The 19,104-nt window shown below is 40.6% G+C and overlaps 3 protein-coding genes across 8 annotated transcripts; 1 reads left to right on the forward strand and 2 right to left on the reverse strand.

The window, feature by feature from the left end:
- Positions 1-4,527: 4,527 nt before the first annotated feature.
- On the reverse strand, positions 4,528-10,094 carry LOC120425290 (uncharacterized). Of its 6 annotated transcripts, XR_005606503.2 has the most exons (4): positions 9,535-10,094; positions 8,936-9,103; positions 5,058-5,301; positions 4,528-4,985 (listed from the first exon to the last, which is right to left on the reverse strand). XR_005606503.2 is itself a non-coding variant. In XM_039589818.2 (3 exons), exons 1-2 carry the CDS (start codon positions 9,765-9,767, stop codon positions 8,938-8,940), a joined length of 399 nt encoding a protein of 132 aa, XP_039445752.1. In that variant the 5' UTR covers positions 9,768-10,093; the 3' UTR covers positions 4,528-4,985; positions 8,936-8,937. The 6 variants fall into 6 exon arrangements, 3 of the variants coding, with proteins under 3 accessions (XP_039445752.1, XP_039445873.1, XP_039445939.1); XR_005606510.2 differs by lacking the exon at positions 8,936-9,103 and having other exon boundaries at positions 9,484-10,079; XR_005606544.2 differs by lacking the exon at positions 8,936-9,103 and having other exon boundaries at positions 9,535-10,078.
- Positions 10,095-11,571: 1,477 nt separating this feature from the next.
- On the forward strand, positions 11,572-12,246 carry LOC120413478 (uncharacterized). The gene has a single exon (XM_039574361.1). It carries the CDS (start codon positions 11,572-11,574, stop codon positions 12,244-12,246), a length of 675 nt encoding a protein of 224 aa, XP_039430295.1.
- Positions 12,247-13,453: 1,207 nt separating this feature from the next.
- On the reverse strand, positions 13,454-19,104 carry LOC120429183 (uncharacterized). Its single transcript, XM_039594430.2, has 2 exons — positions 18,634-19,104; positions 13,454-16,315 (listed from the first exon to the last, which is right to left on the reverse strand). The coding sequence occupies exons 1-2, from the start codon at positions 19,102-19,104 to the stop codon at positions 13,454-13,456; spliced, it is 3,333 nt and encodes a 1,110-aa protein (XP_039450364.2).

Below are 19,104 nucleotides of genomic sequence, written 5' to 3' on the forward strand. Positions count from 1 at the left end.
GAGACCATTTCAAATAAAACTCTAGATTTCTTCATTTTGGTTTGAAGCATTGGTTTATGTTTTTTTTAGAATTCAATTAAATATGGTTGAAAATGATAAAAAATAAATGTTTGGTTCTGTAGCCAAATTTATTGGAAGCTCTTTTGTAAGATTTTCGCAATCTTAGATCTTTTGACAAAATTCTGTATAATTTGACCTATTTTCAACTGCAGAACGATAGCTTATCCGAAAACTAACGATGTTTGTGAAATTGAACCTAAATTGTGTAGTTTAGTAAGTTATTTTTTCGATTAGTATTTGTTTATGTAGATGGATTACCGATCTAAACTTAATTGTTATTTCATCTTCCAAATTCGGTAGAACAATCTAATAGTGTAAACCTCTGTAACATCATTTTTCTCCTCCTTATTCTTTACCGTCTTCTTCCTCTGCATCGCCTCCAGCCAAATCCATTCCCAGATTGATCACCCCGGTACCGGCACTCACTCCATCGAACAGTGTATCCGCCTTCCCCCATTCTTTTCCCTTTCCTTCTTGAACGGGTGGTGGTGGCTTCCCCTTGTCCTTATCCTTCCCGGAGCCCGGCTTCGGTTTGCGCGGTCTGCGACGTTTCCCGCGGAACATGCTACTGAACGGACTTCGGGCGCCACTGATGGCACCGGTGGACAGTTGATCCTGGCTGGCGTCGTCTTCCAGGTCGTCGCAGTACTCGACGCGGGACGGGGGGTAAACGGTGGGACGGAGGTTCGGTCCGCTGGGTTTGTGCGCTGTTCCAGAGCCACTTGGGTTCGAAGCGGGAAGATCTTTGCTTTTGCTGTTGTCACAGCATAACATGCAGCATGCTGGGGCACAGTTGAACAACGATGGAAGGACGGTTGTAACCACGATCCAAAGGATCAACATATTGGAAGAGAGTGTAGGCTAAGAAATGGTAAGATTGGATCTACAGCAAGTATAAAAGTTTGAGGGAGCTTTTATCTTCAGAAAGGGTCGCCAAAGTTACGGAATTGCATTAAAGGATTTGTATTGTTCATTCGTTCTGCAACGAATTAATGCAATCCATAAAAAATTGATGGAATCTAAACAGAATTCAACTTGCTGAACAAATGTCTTGTAAATAGTTGACAACTCTTGTATTGATAACAGTCACATTATTCAAATCTAGTAAACTGGCAATGCATCTGGATTAGGGTGCCCAGAATATGGGACTTTTTTCAAAACCTCCAAAAGCTGGTTATTGTTCCTTGAGCTATTTTAGGACTCTGGACCAAATATGAGCAAAATCGGTCAACATTTACCCATTAATACTCGGAGGTGAAGTTTGCATGGGAAATCGAAAAAAATGTATGAAAAACTTATCTTTCTTACTGTCTGGTCTTCACGGTGCGCTACTTCCATCCTTATACTCCCAAAAGTGAGATTCTCATTGGAAATTTAATGCTCTACAACTTTGTAGAAGCTGTCAAAGCTGTAAAATTCGATCATGCAAAGTTATAAGTGAAATAAAAAAGTAATTTTTGTATGAAAAATATTGTTTTCACCAACTTCAGGCTCGGGTATCAATGGGTTAATCAAAACCAATTTCGCTTAAAATTGGCACAGATGCTAAAAATAATCAAAAAACCTTTTTCCGCTTGTGAAGCAGGGGTTTATTTTTCTGGGCACCCTTATATGGATACAGCTCAATGCCCGAGAGGGTATTGGTTAAGCATTAAAAGTGAAGTAATTTTTAAGTTTAAGAGAATCAACGGTGTTTCTTCCGAGAACTTTTGGAATTTGACAGGTCTAATAATTGGATCCAGTCTTCCCGAAACGCACGCATGCCGTACACGCCGTAGAAGTTTTCAGTGCAGATGAACCTCAAACACACCAGGCTACCATGTTCGAGTTCTCCCCGCACGGCGCACTCAAGTTTACACGCGGTGTTAACTCGGGGTGCACAACTCGGGTAAAACGCCGTGCGAGCGAAGAGCGTATAAAGAGACGACAAAATGACTGCTTCTCACTCTCTCTGCGGAGAATGAAACACCACCGCAGCAGAGAAGAGAGCGTGAGGGAACTATTTTTGTCTCTTTTCTGCGTCGTTGGCCTGCACGGGGTTTGTACCCGAGGTGCAAGGTTCGGTTTAAACTTGAGGTTCGTGTGCGGGTACAGCCTGTACACTGCAGTTGTCACATTACTTACTATCGTTGCTTTTACACATAAAAATTGCCATCTCTGAAAATCCAAGAATATCATAGCTAGTTAAAATCCGTGGTTCAAATCAAGTTCAAAACCCATGGTACGATTTCCGAAAACGTACCATGGGATTTGAATACTTTGTTCGTGGTTCCCATTTTCATGAACGCTTGTTCACGATCTTGGGAACCCTTTTTTCTCCGTGTAAAATTCAATTTATTTGATTGACCTAAAAATGTCATCATGTTAAGAGCATTTTTCAGGTACTTTTGTACACGGCCCTATCAGATTTCAATGAAACTCTGTAAACCTGTTTTTCTAGGCTTATATAAACCATTTTAGAGTACATGGAGCCAGTTGCTCTCGAAAATGGAAGTTCAGAAGTGCGTAAGTTATTTAAATATTTTTGTTATTCATTATTTAAATATTACTGTATCTCAAAGCCACTGCATTATATCAAAAAGTGATCAAAGACAAACTTGTAGGAAATAGGACGAGCCTTCAAAAAAAAAAATAGATTGAAAAAAATACACGCCACTTCGATGAGATTTTTAAACATTTTAGTTAAAAAAAAATAGTCTAAGATGTTACAAAAAGACTTACGAAACATGCAGGAAGGTATGTCTCTTCTAAACAATAGAAATATAATTTACTAAAACTGCATTTTTGAAAAGTAAAAAAATTTAAAAGGCGAAAACGAAAATAGATTCTGACAATTTTACATAAAAGTCTCTATATTGAGCAAAATCCAAAAATTAATTCGTATGAAAATACAGCGGTTTATAAAATAAAAATGTTAAAAGAACAGGAGTTCTGGAAATTGTTTGGTAGATTTTGATCATTTCTATATGAAAGACTTGAATTTTATAGTCTCGTTAATATTTTTACCGGAAAGCTCGTCCAATTTCTCATAAGTTGGACTTTGATCACTTTTCAATTGAACTCGTTTTTTTATTTAAAGAAAGCTTTTTCAGTATTACGGCTGCTACCGTTCACTGAACTTCACTGAAAAAAATATCTAATTTTCAGTTATAAGCAATGTAATTAAATTAACCCTTCATTAATTTTTTGCATTAAGATTAATTTGCATTTATCTTGTTTACTTATGTTTGTTTTTAGCAGTATTTGGCCTTTTCTACCACCTTCTATTATTACATTTTGCTATCTGTTTTTTTCATGTTTTTTGTTCACTTTTTCAATTTTTTGCTTTTTTCACATTTTCTGCTATAAAATGGCACCATCATCATTTAAATTGTAAAAAAATGCTTTGAGGCATAGTCTGGGACACTAGAAAAATTACTGCATACTCCTTTTTACTTACTGGTGGGTCTCGTGGCGCAGGGGTAGCGGCTTCGACTGCCGATCCCGATGATGCTATGAGACGCGGGTTCGATTCCCGCCTTATCCACTGAGCTTCTATCGGATGGTGAAGTAAAATGTCGGTCCTGGTTTCTCCTGTCTCGTCAGAGGCGCTGGAGCAGAAATCCCACGTTAGAGGAAGGCCATGCTCCGGGGGGCGTAGTGCCAATAGTTTCGTTTTTCCTTTTTACTGATAATATAGGAAATAATAGTAAAAAACACAGCCAAAGTTGAGTAAAACTTCCAACCCATTTATTTTCTAAAATTTTAAGAGTTCTTCTTTTCAGTAATTTTTAAAGGTCAAAAATTGGTTGAAAATGGATTTTTGGCGATTTTCTAAATCGAAGCCCGTCTAAAGGCGGGGTTGATCTGTAGAGGGTCAATATCTGTGAGCCCATACTTTTAATTGAAATGCGGCAATACTTCTAACTAATGCCGTCATGTAGGCCTACAGGCAAAAGTTAACAGTGGTAGAAGTTTGTTATAGAAAAATTGTGAATAAATGAGCAAAAATCGATTTGCCAAAATGTTGATTTCGAAGGCTTATAGTCCATGAAATTTCCAATCTTTTGACCTCTGGGAGTATGGATGTTGGAAGTTGTGGCATAAACTTGTAAAAAGTGGTTTTAAACATATTAATTTTTATCAGTAGTTTGCAAAAGCTATGAGAAAAATTCAAACCAATATCAGCTGTTAATGGCACATTTGGAAGGGCTTTAAAAAACCTTTCGAATGCATTTATGAGAAATAGACTTGATCAAGTTTAACATAAACGCGAAAAAATTTCAGATTTTTTTACCTATAACTTCAATGCCCTTTAACAAAACGTTATAGGAAGTAAGAAATCAAACTACAGTAGTTGTTCGGTAACTGGGCTGCTTTTTAACTGGGCGCTCGATAACTGGGCCGTAGCCCAGTTAAAAAGCAGACAAACGTCAACAAACAAAAAAAAACCGAAATGACCGAGGGGTTAAATCTAAAAAAATAGTGTTCAACAAATTAAAAAAACTTTTTTCAATCTTTTATTTAATTTCAAGTCACAATTAGAGAAATATGAAAGGTAAGCAATGTAAATAAGTTTGAGTAACTTTTATGTTTCTATTTCATCTGGAAAATATTATGCATCGGTGGTCCCCTCGTATTTTTTCGTTAAGCCCAGTTAGCGAGCAGCATTCGGTGACTGGGCTACGTTCTCAGCCCAGTTACCGAACAAGTACTGTATATTGAATTAAAAGTTAATTCGCTTGAACATTTTATTGTTGTATAGTCGACGAATACTTATATTCTATGGATATAGTCTAAAGTCGAATCATTATTGCAGCTCCTTCTAAGTACTAAGCTAGTTGATACTTAAAGTAGAAATACACTTGACATCTGCGACCGGCTCAAAGGTAGTACGATTCTGTCACATATTATTCCTGGAACTGATTCATTACGACTCCCAATATCTGCAATAAACGAAGAAAAAACACTTGATTAGAACACTTGTCGCAATTATTGAAAAATAAAAAGAAACACACAACTCCCCGATCCCACACTGGTACAGCACAGGCCTAATTAAAAAGTGATTGCATTCCGGCAGGCCCCCCTCCGGTCCAGCTTCGTTCCCTGGGGACAGGTGGTGGCGTTCGGCGAAGTCAGCACGTTGGCCGTGTCCGTCTTCGTTCCGGACGGTTTCATCCGGCACAGCACTCGAACCGTTTCGGTCGACGGGGGGAAAATGGCCACGATGGCAATGAGCACCAGCATCCAAAGGTGGCAGATCTTCATGATTTTGTTTTCGGGATAAAAAAGCACAGCAAACGAAGTAGATGTATTTAGAAACTCAACCGTAACTGATGTGACTTAAGACTGCATTAAAGTGCTGCGACAAAACTCCACAACTAAATAATCAACAATTGAGGAGGGTTTTGCTATCTTATCTAACACCTTCAAAGGTAAACATTGGCATCAAAAGTGCGGAACCCAAGTGTGACGGCGTCGTCGCGTAGTCGTAAAACTTGGTGCTTCCCTCGTGGTGGACGGTGACGAAATTATGTTTCTCCAAAAGTTGAAATCATAGTCCAAAAACTTCATGAGAAGACGTCATAGTTGAAAGTAAATATTTAAAAACAAAAGTAATCGAATTGAGAAATTTTAAGAAAGCAAATTTAAATACGTGAAATTCTCTTCAAATTCTGGAAATGGATTTTATGTGCATTGTTTAACTTGGCAAAAACTTTATGAAAGCCCTATGGCCTAAAAAGAAATTTTGTGCCATTGGTTCACCAATACAAGGTTCAATACTATCTTGGCAGCTAGCCACTAGGGTGACAATAAAAAAAAACGACATCAGGAATACCCCTGATTCGATTACTTAGGCAAAAATAAGTAACTGTGTAAAGTTTGAGAGAAAACGGATAAGGATTAAAAAAAAAACTCTTTTTATCGTCTTCTATAAATCGTTAATAACTCGTTTGGGTTAACTTGGATCACTTTGCTGCCTTGGACAAAGTTGTTTGTCATAAAATTTTACATACGAATCTCTCACTTGACAATGATCTGACACAATTTACGCCACCTTTTGGCGGAATTTGAAAGTTTTGCTTTTTCCCACCCATTTTTTTTAAGATTTTCCCATACAAACTTCGATTGAAAAGGAGCCTTAGCTCTCAACCGATTTCGCTCCAAATTGGCAAAGGTACTTATTATAGTATTATTATAGCTTTTGCAAAACATTTGAAAAATTAAAAAAAACAATTTTCAATAATTATTTTTGTGGAAAGTAAAGTTGATTTGAATACCGGCACATTTTTTTCTATGCTTCTATTTGTTTGCTGATTAGTGCTTATCAATATTCTTATTTTAAAATATTTATGTACCATTTTTGTAAAGACAACTGCCAAAATTATATAAAAACAGGCAGAAGAAATTGAAACGCTTTTTCCTTGTAACTTATGATTGATTCATAAGAGGATTTTAACGTAACAGTTATTTTGTCCATTATTCATTTGTAAATATTATTTAACCCTTTCAGGCCTGAATTCAAAAAAAAATATATTTGTTTTTTCAATGATGGGAAAATGATTCTTTTGACCATATGAAAATTATAGGCTAGTTTTAGAAATATTCATATTTGGGTCATATATGTCCCATCAGGCCTGAAAGGCTTAAATGATATAAACAAATTGTTCATCATGCTTTAATACGAGCTTCCATTTAGCCTGCCAAAATATAAGAAAAAATTTGCATTTAGATTGGTTTCACATTATTTTTTTGAAATTCATAATTTGTCATCCTACTTAACATTTAAAACATGAAGTTAAGTTTTAAAACAAAAGTATTATGCTTGATACATTTTTTTCTATTATTTTTGCTTCAAAAATTCGTTTCAAGTAGTTTGAAGGAAAGTAGGTAATTTCAAAGGATTTTAAACATAAGAAACTGATAAAATATAAATAAAAATATATATTTTTATTATAAACGGAAGGTTCGTTTTTTTATTAAAAAATCCCCACATACAAGCAGTGCATGAGAAACTATATTAATTTAAACTATTCGCCATTTTCAAATGTGTGGCTAGATGATAGCAAAGGCCGCCATCTTAGGCCCACTGGGCCCACAAAAAGGGGTACGCTCAGTTTGTATGGGAGCTGTGAACATGCTCCCGGGCTGATGCCAACCCCTCATGTTTATAAATCTTTTTTTGTTTTCGTCTGCCCTTTGTAAAACATTGTTACACTCTTAAAAATAACCTTGCAAAATTACAAAATCACGTTATCTCCAAATAAAAAATTTAGTTGTAAAAATTAAAAGTCCTTAAATAGTAGTTTATGCAACAAGTTGCAAAAATAGGATTTTTTCAGCACAAGTCGTACATTTATCCAACGAGGTTCACCGAGTTGGATAAATACGAAGAGTGCTGAAAAAATCAAGTTTTGCAACGAGTTCCATACAACATTTTTTGCAATTCCAAAAAACGCACACTGAGTGAAATTTTATGTCAAATTTTCATGTATTTTGTCAATAAATCGTTTAAATCAAAAAAATGTTGAAAAGTGTTACTTTTCGAAACAAGTGCTAAAACTACTAGCTACTAGCTCTACTAGCCTTAAAGCAGAATTTTACGGAAATTGAAGAGGGGTCGGGGCAACTCGTCGATTTTGGGCCAAATTGAGTTAAGAACGCCATTTTGTGCAACTCACAATGCCTCACCTTTTAATCTTCACGAATCCTAAAAAATCGATTTCAATCCTGAGATATTCAATAAAAAACCAAAAAAACTACGTGCTTTTCAATCTTGTCGTGCTATCTTGACACAGCCTGAAAATTTATGTCAGAACGCGTTTGACACAGGTACGAGCTCGACTACCGTGAACATTTGTAATTAAAACTCGGGACATCGACAGCCAAATTCAACCAAACTTCAGGAAAATGCACAGAATGGTCAGTCAAACAAAACAAGTTTGTTATTGTTTACATTGCGTACTCTAGTTTTTGTTTATTCAAGGTTAAAACTCGGTGAACCTCGTTGGATAAATACGAAGAGTGCTGAAAAAATCAAGTTTTGCAACGAGTTCCATACAACATTTTTTGCAATTCCAAAAAACGCACACTGAGTGAAATTTTATGTCAAATTTTCATGTATTTTGTCAATAAATCGTTTAAATCAAAAAAATGTTGAAAAGTGTTACTTTTCGAAACAAGTGCTAAAACTACTAGCTACTAGCTCTACTAGCCTTAAAGCAGAATTTTACGGAAATTGAAGAGGGGTCGGGGCAACTCGTCGATTTTGGGCCAAATTGAGTTAAGAACGCCATTTTGTGCAACTCACAATGCCTCACCTTTTAATCTTCACGAATCCTAAAAAATCGATTTCAATCCTGAGATATTCAATAAAAAACCAAAAAAACTACGTGCTTTTCAATCTTGTCGTGCTATCTTGACACAGCCTGAAAATTTATGTCAGAACGCGTTTGACACAGGTACGAGCTCGACTACCGTGAACATTTGTAATTAAAACTCGGGACATCGACAGCCAAATTCAACCAAACTTCAGGAAAATGCACAGAATGGTCAGTCAAACAAAACAAGTTTGTTATTGTTTACATTGCGTACTCTAGTTTTTGTTTATTCAAGGTTAAACATTAAAACGCGTTTTCTCGGCGACGTACGACAAGTTAGCACGACGGCGTCGAACTGCTGTGTGAGTTGGCGGACAATAACCCAAATGCATTTACAAATGTTTCATTTCATCTTCAAAAATATCTCTATCGATTAGATTGCATTATGAATCTTGTTCATGTTGAGGGTTAAATTAATCCATATTTAGTACTAGTTGTCCGCAGAAATTTTTGACATTTGTTAAATGTTAAGCTAATGTTAAGCATAAACATTATTTCCCTTCAGCAACACTCACTTTCACCGTGTCTCAAAAGTACACCGCATTCCGGCACATTCCCGAGCTGTCGTACATCTGGCCAGCGCCACAAGACGCCCCACTGCGGACTCCACTCGGCGATCGAAAGATGTGGGCCGTACTCTGCTGAGAATTCGACTGTTGATCCGCTTCTGGAGGTGGCGTCCCCTTGAATATTACACGAACAGCGCTCAAACTTGGGACACTTGCCACAATCAAAAGCGCAAGTGCCACGAGGAAGGATTTGGAGGGGAACTTCATTGTGATTATCCACGGGGGTATTTCAACGTTGAATGTTTGAATTACACTGATTTGGTGTCATTTGTTGACTTTATAGGCCTCGAGTATTGTCTTATCAATTTCCAAAATAAAAAAAACCTTAAATTTATAGTCTCAATCAAACTGAAAACAATACTGATAAGCTTCCACCAGAACTAAGGAATAGGTAAGAACGAATGGAAAATCATGCTTACGACATTCCGATTCGAAAATTTCATTTCCTGCATACAGGATCCTTCACCAAAACCTCCAAACTGCCTCCAAATTACCTCCAAAGCTCCCAAAAGAAGAAGTAGTACGTAGTTGAACGAGAGATTTACCAGTAGATCAGCTTCCGGCAGCGCTTGAACCGGTCCAGCCCGTACCCGGCCGGACAGTGCAGCGGTGCGACGAAGATCGTGCTCGTGTTGGTTTCGTTGTGCTTGGACCGGTTCGCCGGGTTGTAGTAGATGGTGCGTCCCTCGGTGACCACGGGCAGCTCTACGAGGAGCAGTGTTGCAAGCGTGACGGCCACCAGCATCAGCACGGTTCGGATTCCCAGCGATAGACGCATCTTTTTTTTATTTTAATTTTTTGAGGTTATAAACTTGTCAGCGGAACGCGCTAATGAGAACCGATCAATCAAGCCGCAAGTGGCACGTTAGACTGACTTTAGTCACAGTTAACGGCGCACAGGCCGTGTTGGTATAGTCAAGCGCTGGTTGTGACGAAGGGGCAGTGTAAACAGACTTTAGGCTGTGAATCACACGCGCAAAAAATAAATAAACACAGCCGCTATCGGTGTGACACTCTCGTACACTTCTGGGGGTGCACATTTTTGTTGCGATAAGATAAGAGCGCCAACTGGTGGAATGGTGTGAAGTGCGAGGAATTTGTCACATTCGTACAAGCATACACTGTGCATTAACCACTTTAAATAAATAAACTTCTCAAAATCGCATAAATGTCCCTTGTGTAATTTTACGGAATATGGTCCAAAAGCCCTTTGTTAGTTATATAGATTTCATTTTTGGAGGACCTTTTCTCACCAATGCATGGTTAAGTTTGGTTTAATTTGAGGTATTCAATGGTTCTTATGAAAAATTGTCCGAGGAACACGATGGTTGTCAAATAAAAAAAACAAAATTAGGGACTGCGCCAAAATCACTTTTTAAAACATAAATAAACAATGTTTGAAGGCATTTGAGAGTTAATATCTAAAATTCCTTGAACAAAAAAAAAAATAGAAAAATAAATGCAAAAATGCAACTAGAAGAAAGTTTTTTCTGATCTAATAGTTGGTAAAATGTTTAAAATTAACTTCATATTTGGGTAATTCTTCGCCAACTCACACAGCAGTTGCCCCGACCACTCTTCGATTTGCGTGAAGCGAATCCGAGGTCCGTTTTTTGATATCTCGTGACGGAGGGGTGGTACGACTTTTATGTATAATTTTACACTCGATTTAATGGCGTACTCAGAATTCCGAAAAACGTATGTTTCATCCAAAAAAAAAAAAACACTAAAAAAGTTTTAAAAGCTCTGCCATTTTCCGTTACTCGACTTGAACATTTTTTGGAACATGTCATTTTAAGGGAAATTTAATGTCCTTTTCGAATCTATATTGACCCAGAAGGGTCATTTTTTCATTTAGAACAAAAATTTTCATTTTCAAATTTCATGTTTTTTCAAACTTTGCAGGGTTATTTTTAAGAGTATTACAAATTTGTAAAATATTGTAGAGCAGACAATTACAAAAATTTTGATATATAAACATAAGGGGTTTGCCTATGAACATCACAAGTTATCACCATTCAACGATCTTTTTTTTGAAAAAGAACATTGTTACACTCTAAAAAATAATTCTGCAAGGCTAGAAAAAACACGAAATTTAAAATGAACTTTTTTGTTTTGAATGATAAAATTACCCTTCTGGGTCAATGTAGATTCGTAAAGTACATGAAATTTTCCTTGAAATGACATGTTCCAAAAAATGTTACAGTCGAGTAACGAAAAATGGGAGAGATTTTACAACTTTTTAAGTGTTTTTTCGATGAAAAATACGTTTTTTTCGGAATTTTTAGTATGCCATCAAATCGGGCGTCTAACTTTACATAAAAGTCGCTTTGACACTAAATTTCTATCTCATCACCGTTTCAGGCTGCAAATTATTGAAAAACACCTCTTTTTTCGCATGTTCAAAAATTGAAGGGGTCGTACCACCCCTCTGTAACGAAATATCAAAAAACGGACCTCGGATTCGTGATCAGGTTTAGACGACAGCTCGCTCTCGTTGCTGTCGGACGTAAGCGCTTACCTCTACGATTTTCTTTTGTTCTTTTTTCCCCTGTCGGGGCCGTGATAAAAAAATGTTCGCGATGTCGAAATATCGCCGCAATGCCGTCGTACTCGATTTCAACGTCATGCCAATTAAACCAGATATCGAAACGGTATCGAAATTCATCGCCAAGGGCCTTACACTGGACCTGAAACGGACTAAAAATCTCCAGTTCAATAATTCACGAAACCTCGTCATCATCGAGCTAGGATCGCCGGAGGAAGCTTCGGTGCTAGCTGACCAGCACAACCTCAAACATAACCTAAGATGGAGTGGCCGAAACTTCGCGATTCCCATCTTTGTGGAAGACAACGCGATTCAGGTTCGAGTCCACGATCTACCGCCGCACATGCCTAACGATCTAATTACATCGCATCTCGAGGCCTACGGAGAGGTCCGTTCCATTCGGAACGAGGTCTGGCGGGATTATTTTCCCGGGATTCCAAATGGAGTTCGAGCTGTTCGTATGGTCCTGTCGAAGCCAATTCCGTCCTTCATTCAGGTGGAGTCGGACTTGGCTTATATTAGCTACAACCAGCAAGTGAAAACTTGCCGCCACTGTGCAAAACCACTGCATAACGGGAAAAAGTGTGACGAGATAAAAAAAAGCTACGATTACAACAACAAAAACAACACCACAACCACCAGCACAACCACAACCAGTACCAACACCATCAGCGACAACAATAGAAACAGAAACAACACCACCACCTAAAACACCAACAACAACAATCAATCCAACGACCTCTGTCGAAAATCAAAACACACAACCAGCAGATCAGACTAAGTTTCAGTCCAATCAAATGGATATTGCTCCAGAGGACGACGACGATGACGAAACTGAAAAAGAGGCAAAATCGGTGAAATCTGCAAACAATACCAACCCAGCCAAGAGAAGATCACGCAGAAATAACTACCGCAATCCCTACAAATACTACGACGACTAGAAGAAGATCGCGTGTATCTACCCATCTACTTGTATTTTTCACAAAAAATAAAACTATATTTTATAATAAAAAAAAAAAATCAGGGACAAAAGTTACCCCTTTGGACAAAGTTTCGCGCAAATAAAAGAGGGGTCGGAGAAACTTTTCCCGATTTCGTGTGAGTTGGTAGAGAATAACCTAGCTGGAAATTTGGCCCAGTCTGTATCGTTAGAAAACCAAAGATAATATACATCGAAACTAACCTAAATTATGTTTATTTAAGCAATGTTTTGTTAAAAACTTACTTAATCCACCTACGTGGTTGGAGCATTCCTCACTTATTACTAACATTGGCTGATATGATGGGATTGTACAAAAATTTCAGCTATTTTTTAGATCCGGAATAAAAAATCACTTAAGTGGACATACCTCGAGACAGTGTTGCCAGATCATCAATGTGTTGTACTCGTTGGAATGGTCTTTTGATAACCTAACCAACGATGGGTCGGACTTAGTTTTCATACATTTAAGTGAGATACGGCTTCCAAAAAGTACATAAATATCACTTAAGTGGCCATACCTCGAGACAGGGTTGCCAGATCTTCAATGTTTTGGACTCGTTGGAAAGGTCTTTTGATAACCTAACCAACGATGATGGACCCGGACATAGTTTACAAAAATTTAAGTGAGATCCGGATATATGTGAAAACACATTTTTATACATAACTTTTGAACTACTTATCGAAACTTCAATCTGTATAAAACTCGGTCTATGGGACCCTAAACCAAGTCAAATGCAACAAGTTCAGGTCAAATCGGTTCAGCCAGTGCCGAGAAACATGAGCTACTTTGTTGGTCACATACATACATACACACACATACACACACACATACACACATACATTTGTTCAGTTTTCAATTCTGAGTCGATATGTATGCATGAAGGTGGGTCTACGACGTTTTTATACTACTTACTTTACTTTATCAGCAACAGGTCTATCGACCCAACGCTGAACTAATCGAAGATTTCCAGGATGCTCGATCTTGGGCCGCTCGTCTCCAGTCGCCCACAATGTTGGCCGCTCTTGCATCTTCGTCGACTGCACACAGCCAACGCGTACGAGGCCTTCCACGAAGCCGACGACCCCGTCCGGGTTCGCTGCTGAATATCGTTTTAGCCGCCCGCTCGTCCGACATTCTGGCTACATGTCCAGCCCACTTCAGCCTGTCGTGCTTGATGACTTTTACGATATCAGCATGTTTGTAGTCTTGGTACAGCTCGAAGTTCATGCGCCTGCGCCACCGGTCTCCTACTTGCTTGCCGCCGAAGATAGTACGCAGGATTCTCCGCTCGAAGACCCCAAGTGCTCTCTGGTCAGCCTCCTTTAGCGTCCACGACTCGTGACCGTAAAGAGCTACAGGGAGTATCAAGGTCCTGTACAGCGTGATTTTCGTAGGCGTCCTTAGGCTGCGGGACCTTAGCTGGCTACGAAGACCGTAGAAGGCCCTGTTTGCAGCACTAATCCGCCGTTTCACTTCGCAGCTCACATCGTTGTCGCACGTCACAAGTGTACCAAGATATACAAATTCATCCACCACCTCATATCTTTCTCCATCTATTTCCACCTCCGAAACACCATCACCTGCACTGCCACGCGCTCTGCCAGCAACCAGATACTTGGTCTTGGCAGTGTTGATGGTCAGTCCGATCTTCGCAGCTTCCCGCTTGAAAGGGACGAACGCCTCCTCCACTGACCGACGGTCGATACCAATGATGTCGATGTCGTCAGCGTATCCAAGCAGCATGTGCGATTTAGTGATGAGTGTTCCGTTTCTTTGCACGCCTGCCCTTCGAGCAGCACCCTCCAACGCTATGATGAACAGTAAGTTCGAGAGAGCATCGCCCTGCTTCAATCCATCCAACGTAACGAAAGCTTCAGATGTCTCGTTGGCTATTCGCACGCTTGATTTTGCTCCGTCGAGCGTTGCACGAATCAGTCTAATTAGCTTCGCCGGAAAGCCGTGTTCTAGCATAATTTTCCAAAGTTCGTTTCTTTTGACTGAATCGTACGCCGCCTTGAAGTCGATGAACAAATGGTGTGTTTGCAGGTTGTACTCCCGGAACTTGTCGAGGATTTGTCGCAGAGTGAACATCTGATCCGTCGTTGACCGACCCGCTCGAAAACCGCACTGGTATTCGCCGACAAAGGTCTCGGTCAAGGGTCTCAGCTTGCTCCACAGGATTCGGGATAGTACTTTGTACGCTGAGTTGAGGATTGTGATGCCTCGATAGTTGGCACAATCGAGTCTTTGCCCTTTCTTGTAGATTGGGGTGATGAGCCCGTCTAACCAGTCGGTCGGAAGCTGTTCTTCGCACCAAATTCGCTGGACGATTTGGTGCAGAATCTCGATCATCCGCGCGCTCCCGTGCTTGAAAAGTTCGGCCGGAAGTCCGTCCTTTCCCGCGGATTTCGCGTTCTTGAGCTCCTTTACGGCTTTTTCCACGTCCTCCAACGTAGGCGGGTCCACAGCTATTCCATCATCCTCAACGTTCATCCTGTCCTCGACGATTCCCTCTCGCGTCTCACCGTTCAACAGCTGTTGGAAGTGCTCCTTCCACCTGGCCGCTACCGCTGTCTTATCTGTCAACAGGTTACCTTCCCTGTCGTTGCACATAACAGGGGAAGGCGTCGCTTTCTTTCTTACACCGTTGACAGTTGCATAAAACCTCCGCTTATCATTCGCGTTGTACTGTGCTTGAGCTTCGGCAAGTACTCTCTCGTCGTACTCCCGTTCTTTTCGGCGGTGGGTTCGTTTCTCAGCTCTTCGCAGCTCACTGTATCGCTCACAGTTTCGGCGCGTACCCTTCACCAGCATACGCTTTCTGGCCTCGTTCTTCTCGTCCGTCACTCGCTGGCACTCCGCATCGAACCACCCTTTGGGTTTGCGTCCTCTGGTCGTGCCGATCACTTCGGTAGCCGTTGTGTTGACGATGCTCTGGAGGGCTCCCCATTGCTCGTCCAGGTTACCCGTAGGCGCGTCCTCGTTGATCCGCTCGTCGAGCTTCCGACTGTACTCTGCAGCAACGTCGCTGCTCGCGAGGCGCTGGACGTTCAACCGCGCTATCCTCGCAGTCCGCGGGGTCAACACGTTCGACAGCCTAGCTCGGATCTTGCACGCTACCAGGAAGTGATCAGAGTCGATGTTCGGTCCTCTGTACGATCGGACGTCCATCACGTCCGAGAAGTGTCGACCATCCACCAAAACGTGATCGATTTGAGTGCACGATTCGCCATTTGGGTGGCGCCAGGTGTGCTTCCGAATGTTCTTGCGCGCAAAGAAGGTGCTACAGATAGCCATTCCTCTGGCTGCGGCGAAATTGACCAAACGTAGGCCGTTGTCATTCGTGCGAGGATGAAGGCTCTCCTTGCCGATGACCGGATGGAAGAAGGCTTCCCTTCCGACCTGCGCGTTTGCGTCTCCGATGACTATCTTCACGTCATGTCTTGGGCACTCTCCATAGGTCTTGTCGAGACGCTCGTAGAAAGCGTCTTTATCGTCATCGGGCTTGTCGTTTGTCGGCGCGTAGATGTTGATCAGGCTGTAGTTGAAGAATTTGCCCTTTATTCTCAACACGCAGATCCGGTCATTCACCACCTTCCACTTGATGACTCGGTTCTTCTGATCCCCAATCACTACAAAACCGACTCCGTGCATCGCCTTTTCGCCGCCACTGTAGTAGATGTGGTACTTGAAAGAGGTGTTGGCGATGGGGTCCACCGCCGTGAATTCTCGCTCTCCATGACCGGGCCATCGAACTTCCTGGATGGCGGCCACATGCACGTTCAGCTTGTGCAGCTCCCGGGCAAGAAGGCCGACGTTTTTATACAAAGTTCATTTTTAGAGCAGGATTATAGCCTTGCCTCAGTGAGGAAGGCAAAACCACTAATAATTTGCTGCATGCAAAAATATTTCGGTTGATACAAGGCGTCATCCATAAAGTATGTCACACTCTAGGGGGGAGGGGGGGTCTGAGAAAGTGTGACATTGCGTGTTATAAGTATAGGAAAAGCGTGACAAAGGGGGGGGGGGTAAATTTTGGCTGATTTTAGCGTGACGTACTTTATGGATGAAGCCCAACGAAAAATATTGTTGAAAAAAAGTTGAAAAATATCTGGAGTTTTTTTTTTTAAAAAAGGTCAAAAAAATCAAACCATCTACATTAACGACCCCCGGGTCTTTTGTGGTCTCTATTGCAAGTTTCTGCTCGAACCTAGGAGTCCGAAGGCTTGAATGGAGAGAGCACCCAAACCTCTTTTTACTCCAAGGAACCTTCCACCCCAGTATTTGAACTGACGACCTTTGGATTGCGAGTCCAACCGCCGCCAGCGATTCCACCGGAGTAGGCTTGGTTTGGTGTGTTGTTTGTACTTATGGCATGGAGACAACTCCTACACCTGGAATGACTTAACGGCCTAACAACCAAGGCCGGGACCGACATTTTACTTCCTCATCCGATGGAAGGTTGCAGCAGATGGGAATCGAACCCAGAATCATACGCGTACAAAGCGGACAGCGTAACCATTCGGCCACGCACTGCCTGTTTTTGAATACCCCTGACTCAAGGCGGTTCTAAAAACACCCAAAAAGCAAAAAATTGAAAATTTGGTTTATTGGACCTTTTAAAAAAAATCTCCAGATATGGTCTAGCCTGTTTTTTGTACAGAATATTTCAGATGAAAACCACACATTTTTGCCATGAGCCATGGTTCATTTGGTTCAAACCAGGCGAGGCTAGCCAAAATGAACCATTGGCTTGAACCAGGCTTGAACCTGGCTTGAACCTGATCAAAGAATGTTAGGCTAAACGGCAAGCTTTGTTACACCGTAGTATGCTCAAACCGTAACATTGTTACACCGTAACAGTATTACACCGTAACATTATTACGTTATGTTACGGTGTAACAATGTTACGGTGTAACAATGTTACGGTGGAACAATGTTACGGTGTAACAATGTTACGGTGTAACAATGTTACGGTGTAACAATTTTACGGTGTAACAATGTTACGGTGTAACGAATGTTACGGTGTAACGAATGTTACGGTGTAACGAATGATGTGGTGTAACGAATGTTACGGTGTTATAAATGTTACATGGTAACATTGCTACACTGTAAGATTTGTTACACAGTGCATTATTCCTATGGTTTTTATTAGCCTGGTTAGGTTCACTGGTTCATGGTTCACTGAACCAGAATTGAACCACAAAGGGAGGCTTAAGCCGAACCAAGTTTATAGGTGAACCTAGCCTAACCGGTTCATTTGGGAACTCTGGTTAAATTAACCAAATTTTCTTAGATTTGCCCTGGCCGGTCTCTCCGTGAGATTCAAATTCATTGAAAATCAAGTTTGTTATCAAGGGTACTAAATAAAAAAACAGCTCCTTATTTATTTATTTATTTATTTTTGGCAAAAATAAGATCTTTTTACTATAACATTTACAAAAAGTTAACAAATTTAAAGTTGACAACCTCCAAGGAATTCAACAATTTGTTGGAAAATTTTCCAAATGTCCATAACCCAATTAGTTATTACTTATTATTTTGCTTAATATGGCTACAACTATGGGAAAATCTTGACCAATTTCGTCGAGTGCATTATTTTGGCCATGAAATGTAAACATTACAACAAATATTTTATAAAAATACCAATAATTTAATCGAAAATGCTATATGAAATTACTATGATTATTGGTAAACAAACCCAAAATCAATTCATTCCATTACAAACATATCTCACTACTACCAAATTGAGATATCGGAAACTTTTTTATCTCTGTTGTTGGATTTTCCTGCAGTTATTTTTGGCAACAGAATGGGTTATTTTTCGAACAAATCTCTGTTGTTGTTTCGTGTTATTATATCTGGTAATCTTGCTGATTTAATAAGAAGTTCAATAACAGAGCTTGAACTTTTCCAGTTATTTTTCCAAAAGTAACGCAACATTTTTTTGGAATTTTTTGAAATGACACCGGATATCGGATAAAGTTGCACATCGCTATTTAATTTTTTGATAATTTAATCTTGCTATATTTTACTATTTCAAGTGTAAATAATACAATTTGAAGACAATCACTTCACCCCTCCCCCTACCCCGAATAATCCGGCGCTCCCGCTTTCCTGCTCGGTTTGGTGAACGTTTCCAGCTGGGGTGGCGACAACGAGCTGGGATGGTTGGCAATTGCCGGCGGCAGCGTCGGTTTAGGTCCTTTAGCTTGCTTGCCTTTGAGGTAGCCCTTGACGCCACTCCGTTGGTGCGCTTCGGAACCTTCAGCTCCTCCACCACCGTTGGCGGAGTTGGTTTGGATCGCTGGCCCACCGGCAGCTTTGTCGTCGTCACAGTACTCCGCCACGGCGTGCGGGTAAATTGGGGGCCGGAATGTTGTATGGCCTATGGAATGTCCGCTAACGTCACCACCACTAGGTGAACAGCCGCCATTTTGGGGACGTTGAGGAGGCGATCCACAGCCGCATCCACAGCCACACCCACAACATCCACAGCCGCACCCCGAGGGGAATCCGGTGGAGGATGGCAGTAGTTGGAGTACCAGTAGGAAAGTTATTGAGATTTTCAACAGAAGAACCAT

Source organism: Culex pipiens, chromosome 1 (genome assembly GCF_016801865.2).
Source record: "Culex pipiens pallens isolate TS chromosome 1, TS_CPP_V2, whole genome shotgun sequence".
NCBI lineage: Eukaryota > Metazoa > Arthropoda > Insecta > Diptera > Culicidae > Culex > Culex pipiens.

What these genes read in the sequence shown, in the direction of transcription:
- LOC120429183 (XM_039594430.2), bottom strand. Translation starts at nt 19,104, where the DNA reads ATGGTTCTTCTGTTGAAAATCTCAATAACTTTCCTACTGGTACTCCAA. An exon ending in TCACCAAACCGAGCAGGAAA is followed by an intron (nt 16,316 to 18,633) that starts GCGGGAGCGCCG and finishes CTTGCCCGGGAG; the next exon opens with CTGCACAAGCTGAACGTGCA.
- LOC120413478 (XM_039574361.1), top strand. Translation starts at nt 11,572, where the DNA reads ATGTCGAAATATCGCCGCAATGCCGTCGTACTCGATTTCAACGTCATG.
- LOC120425290 (XM_039589818.2), bottom strand. Translation starts at nt 9,767, where the DNA reads ATGCGTCTATCGCTGGGAATCCGAACCGTGCTGATGCTGGTGGCCGTC. An exon ending in TGCCGGAAGCTGATCTACTG is followed by an intron (nt 9,104 to 9,534) that starts GTAAATCTCTCG and finishes GTAATATTCAAG; the next exon opens with GGGACGCCACCTCCAGAAGC.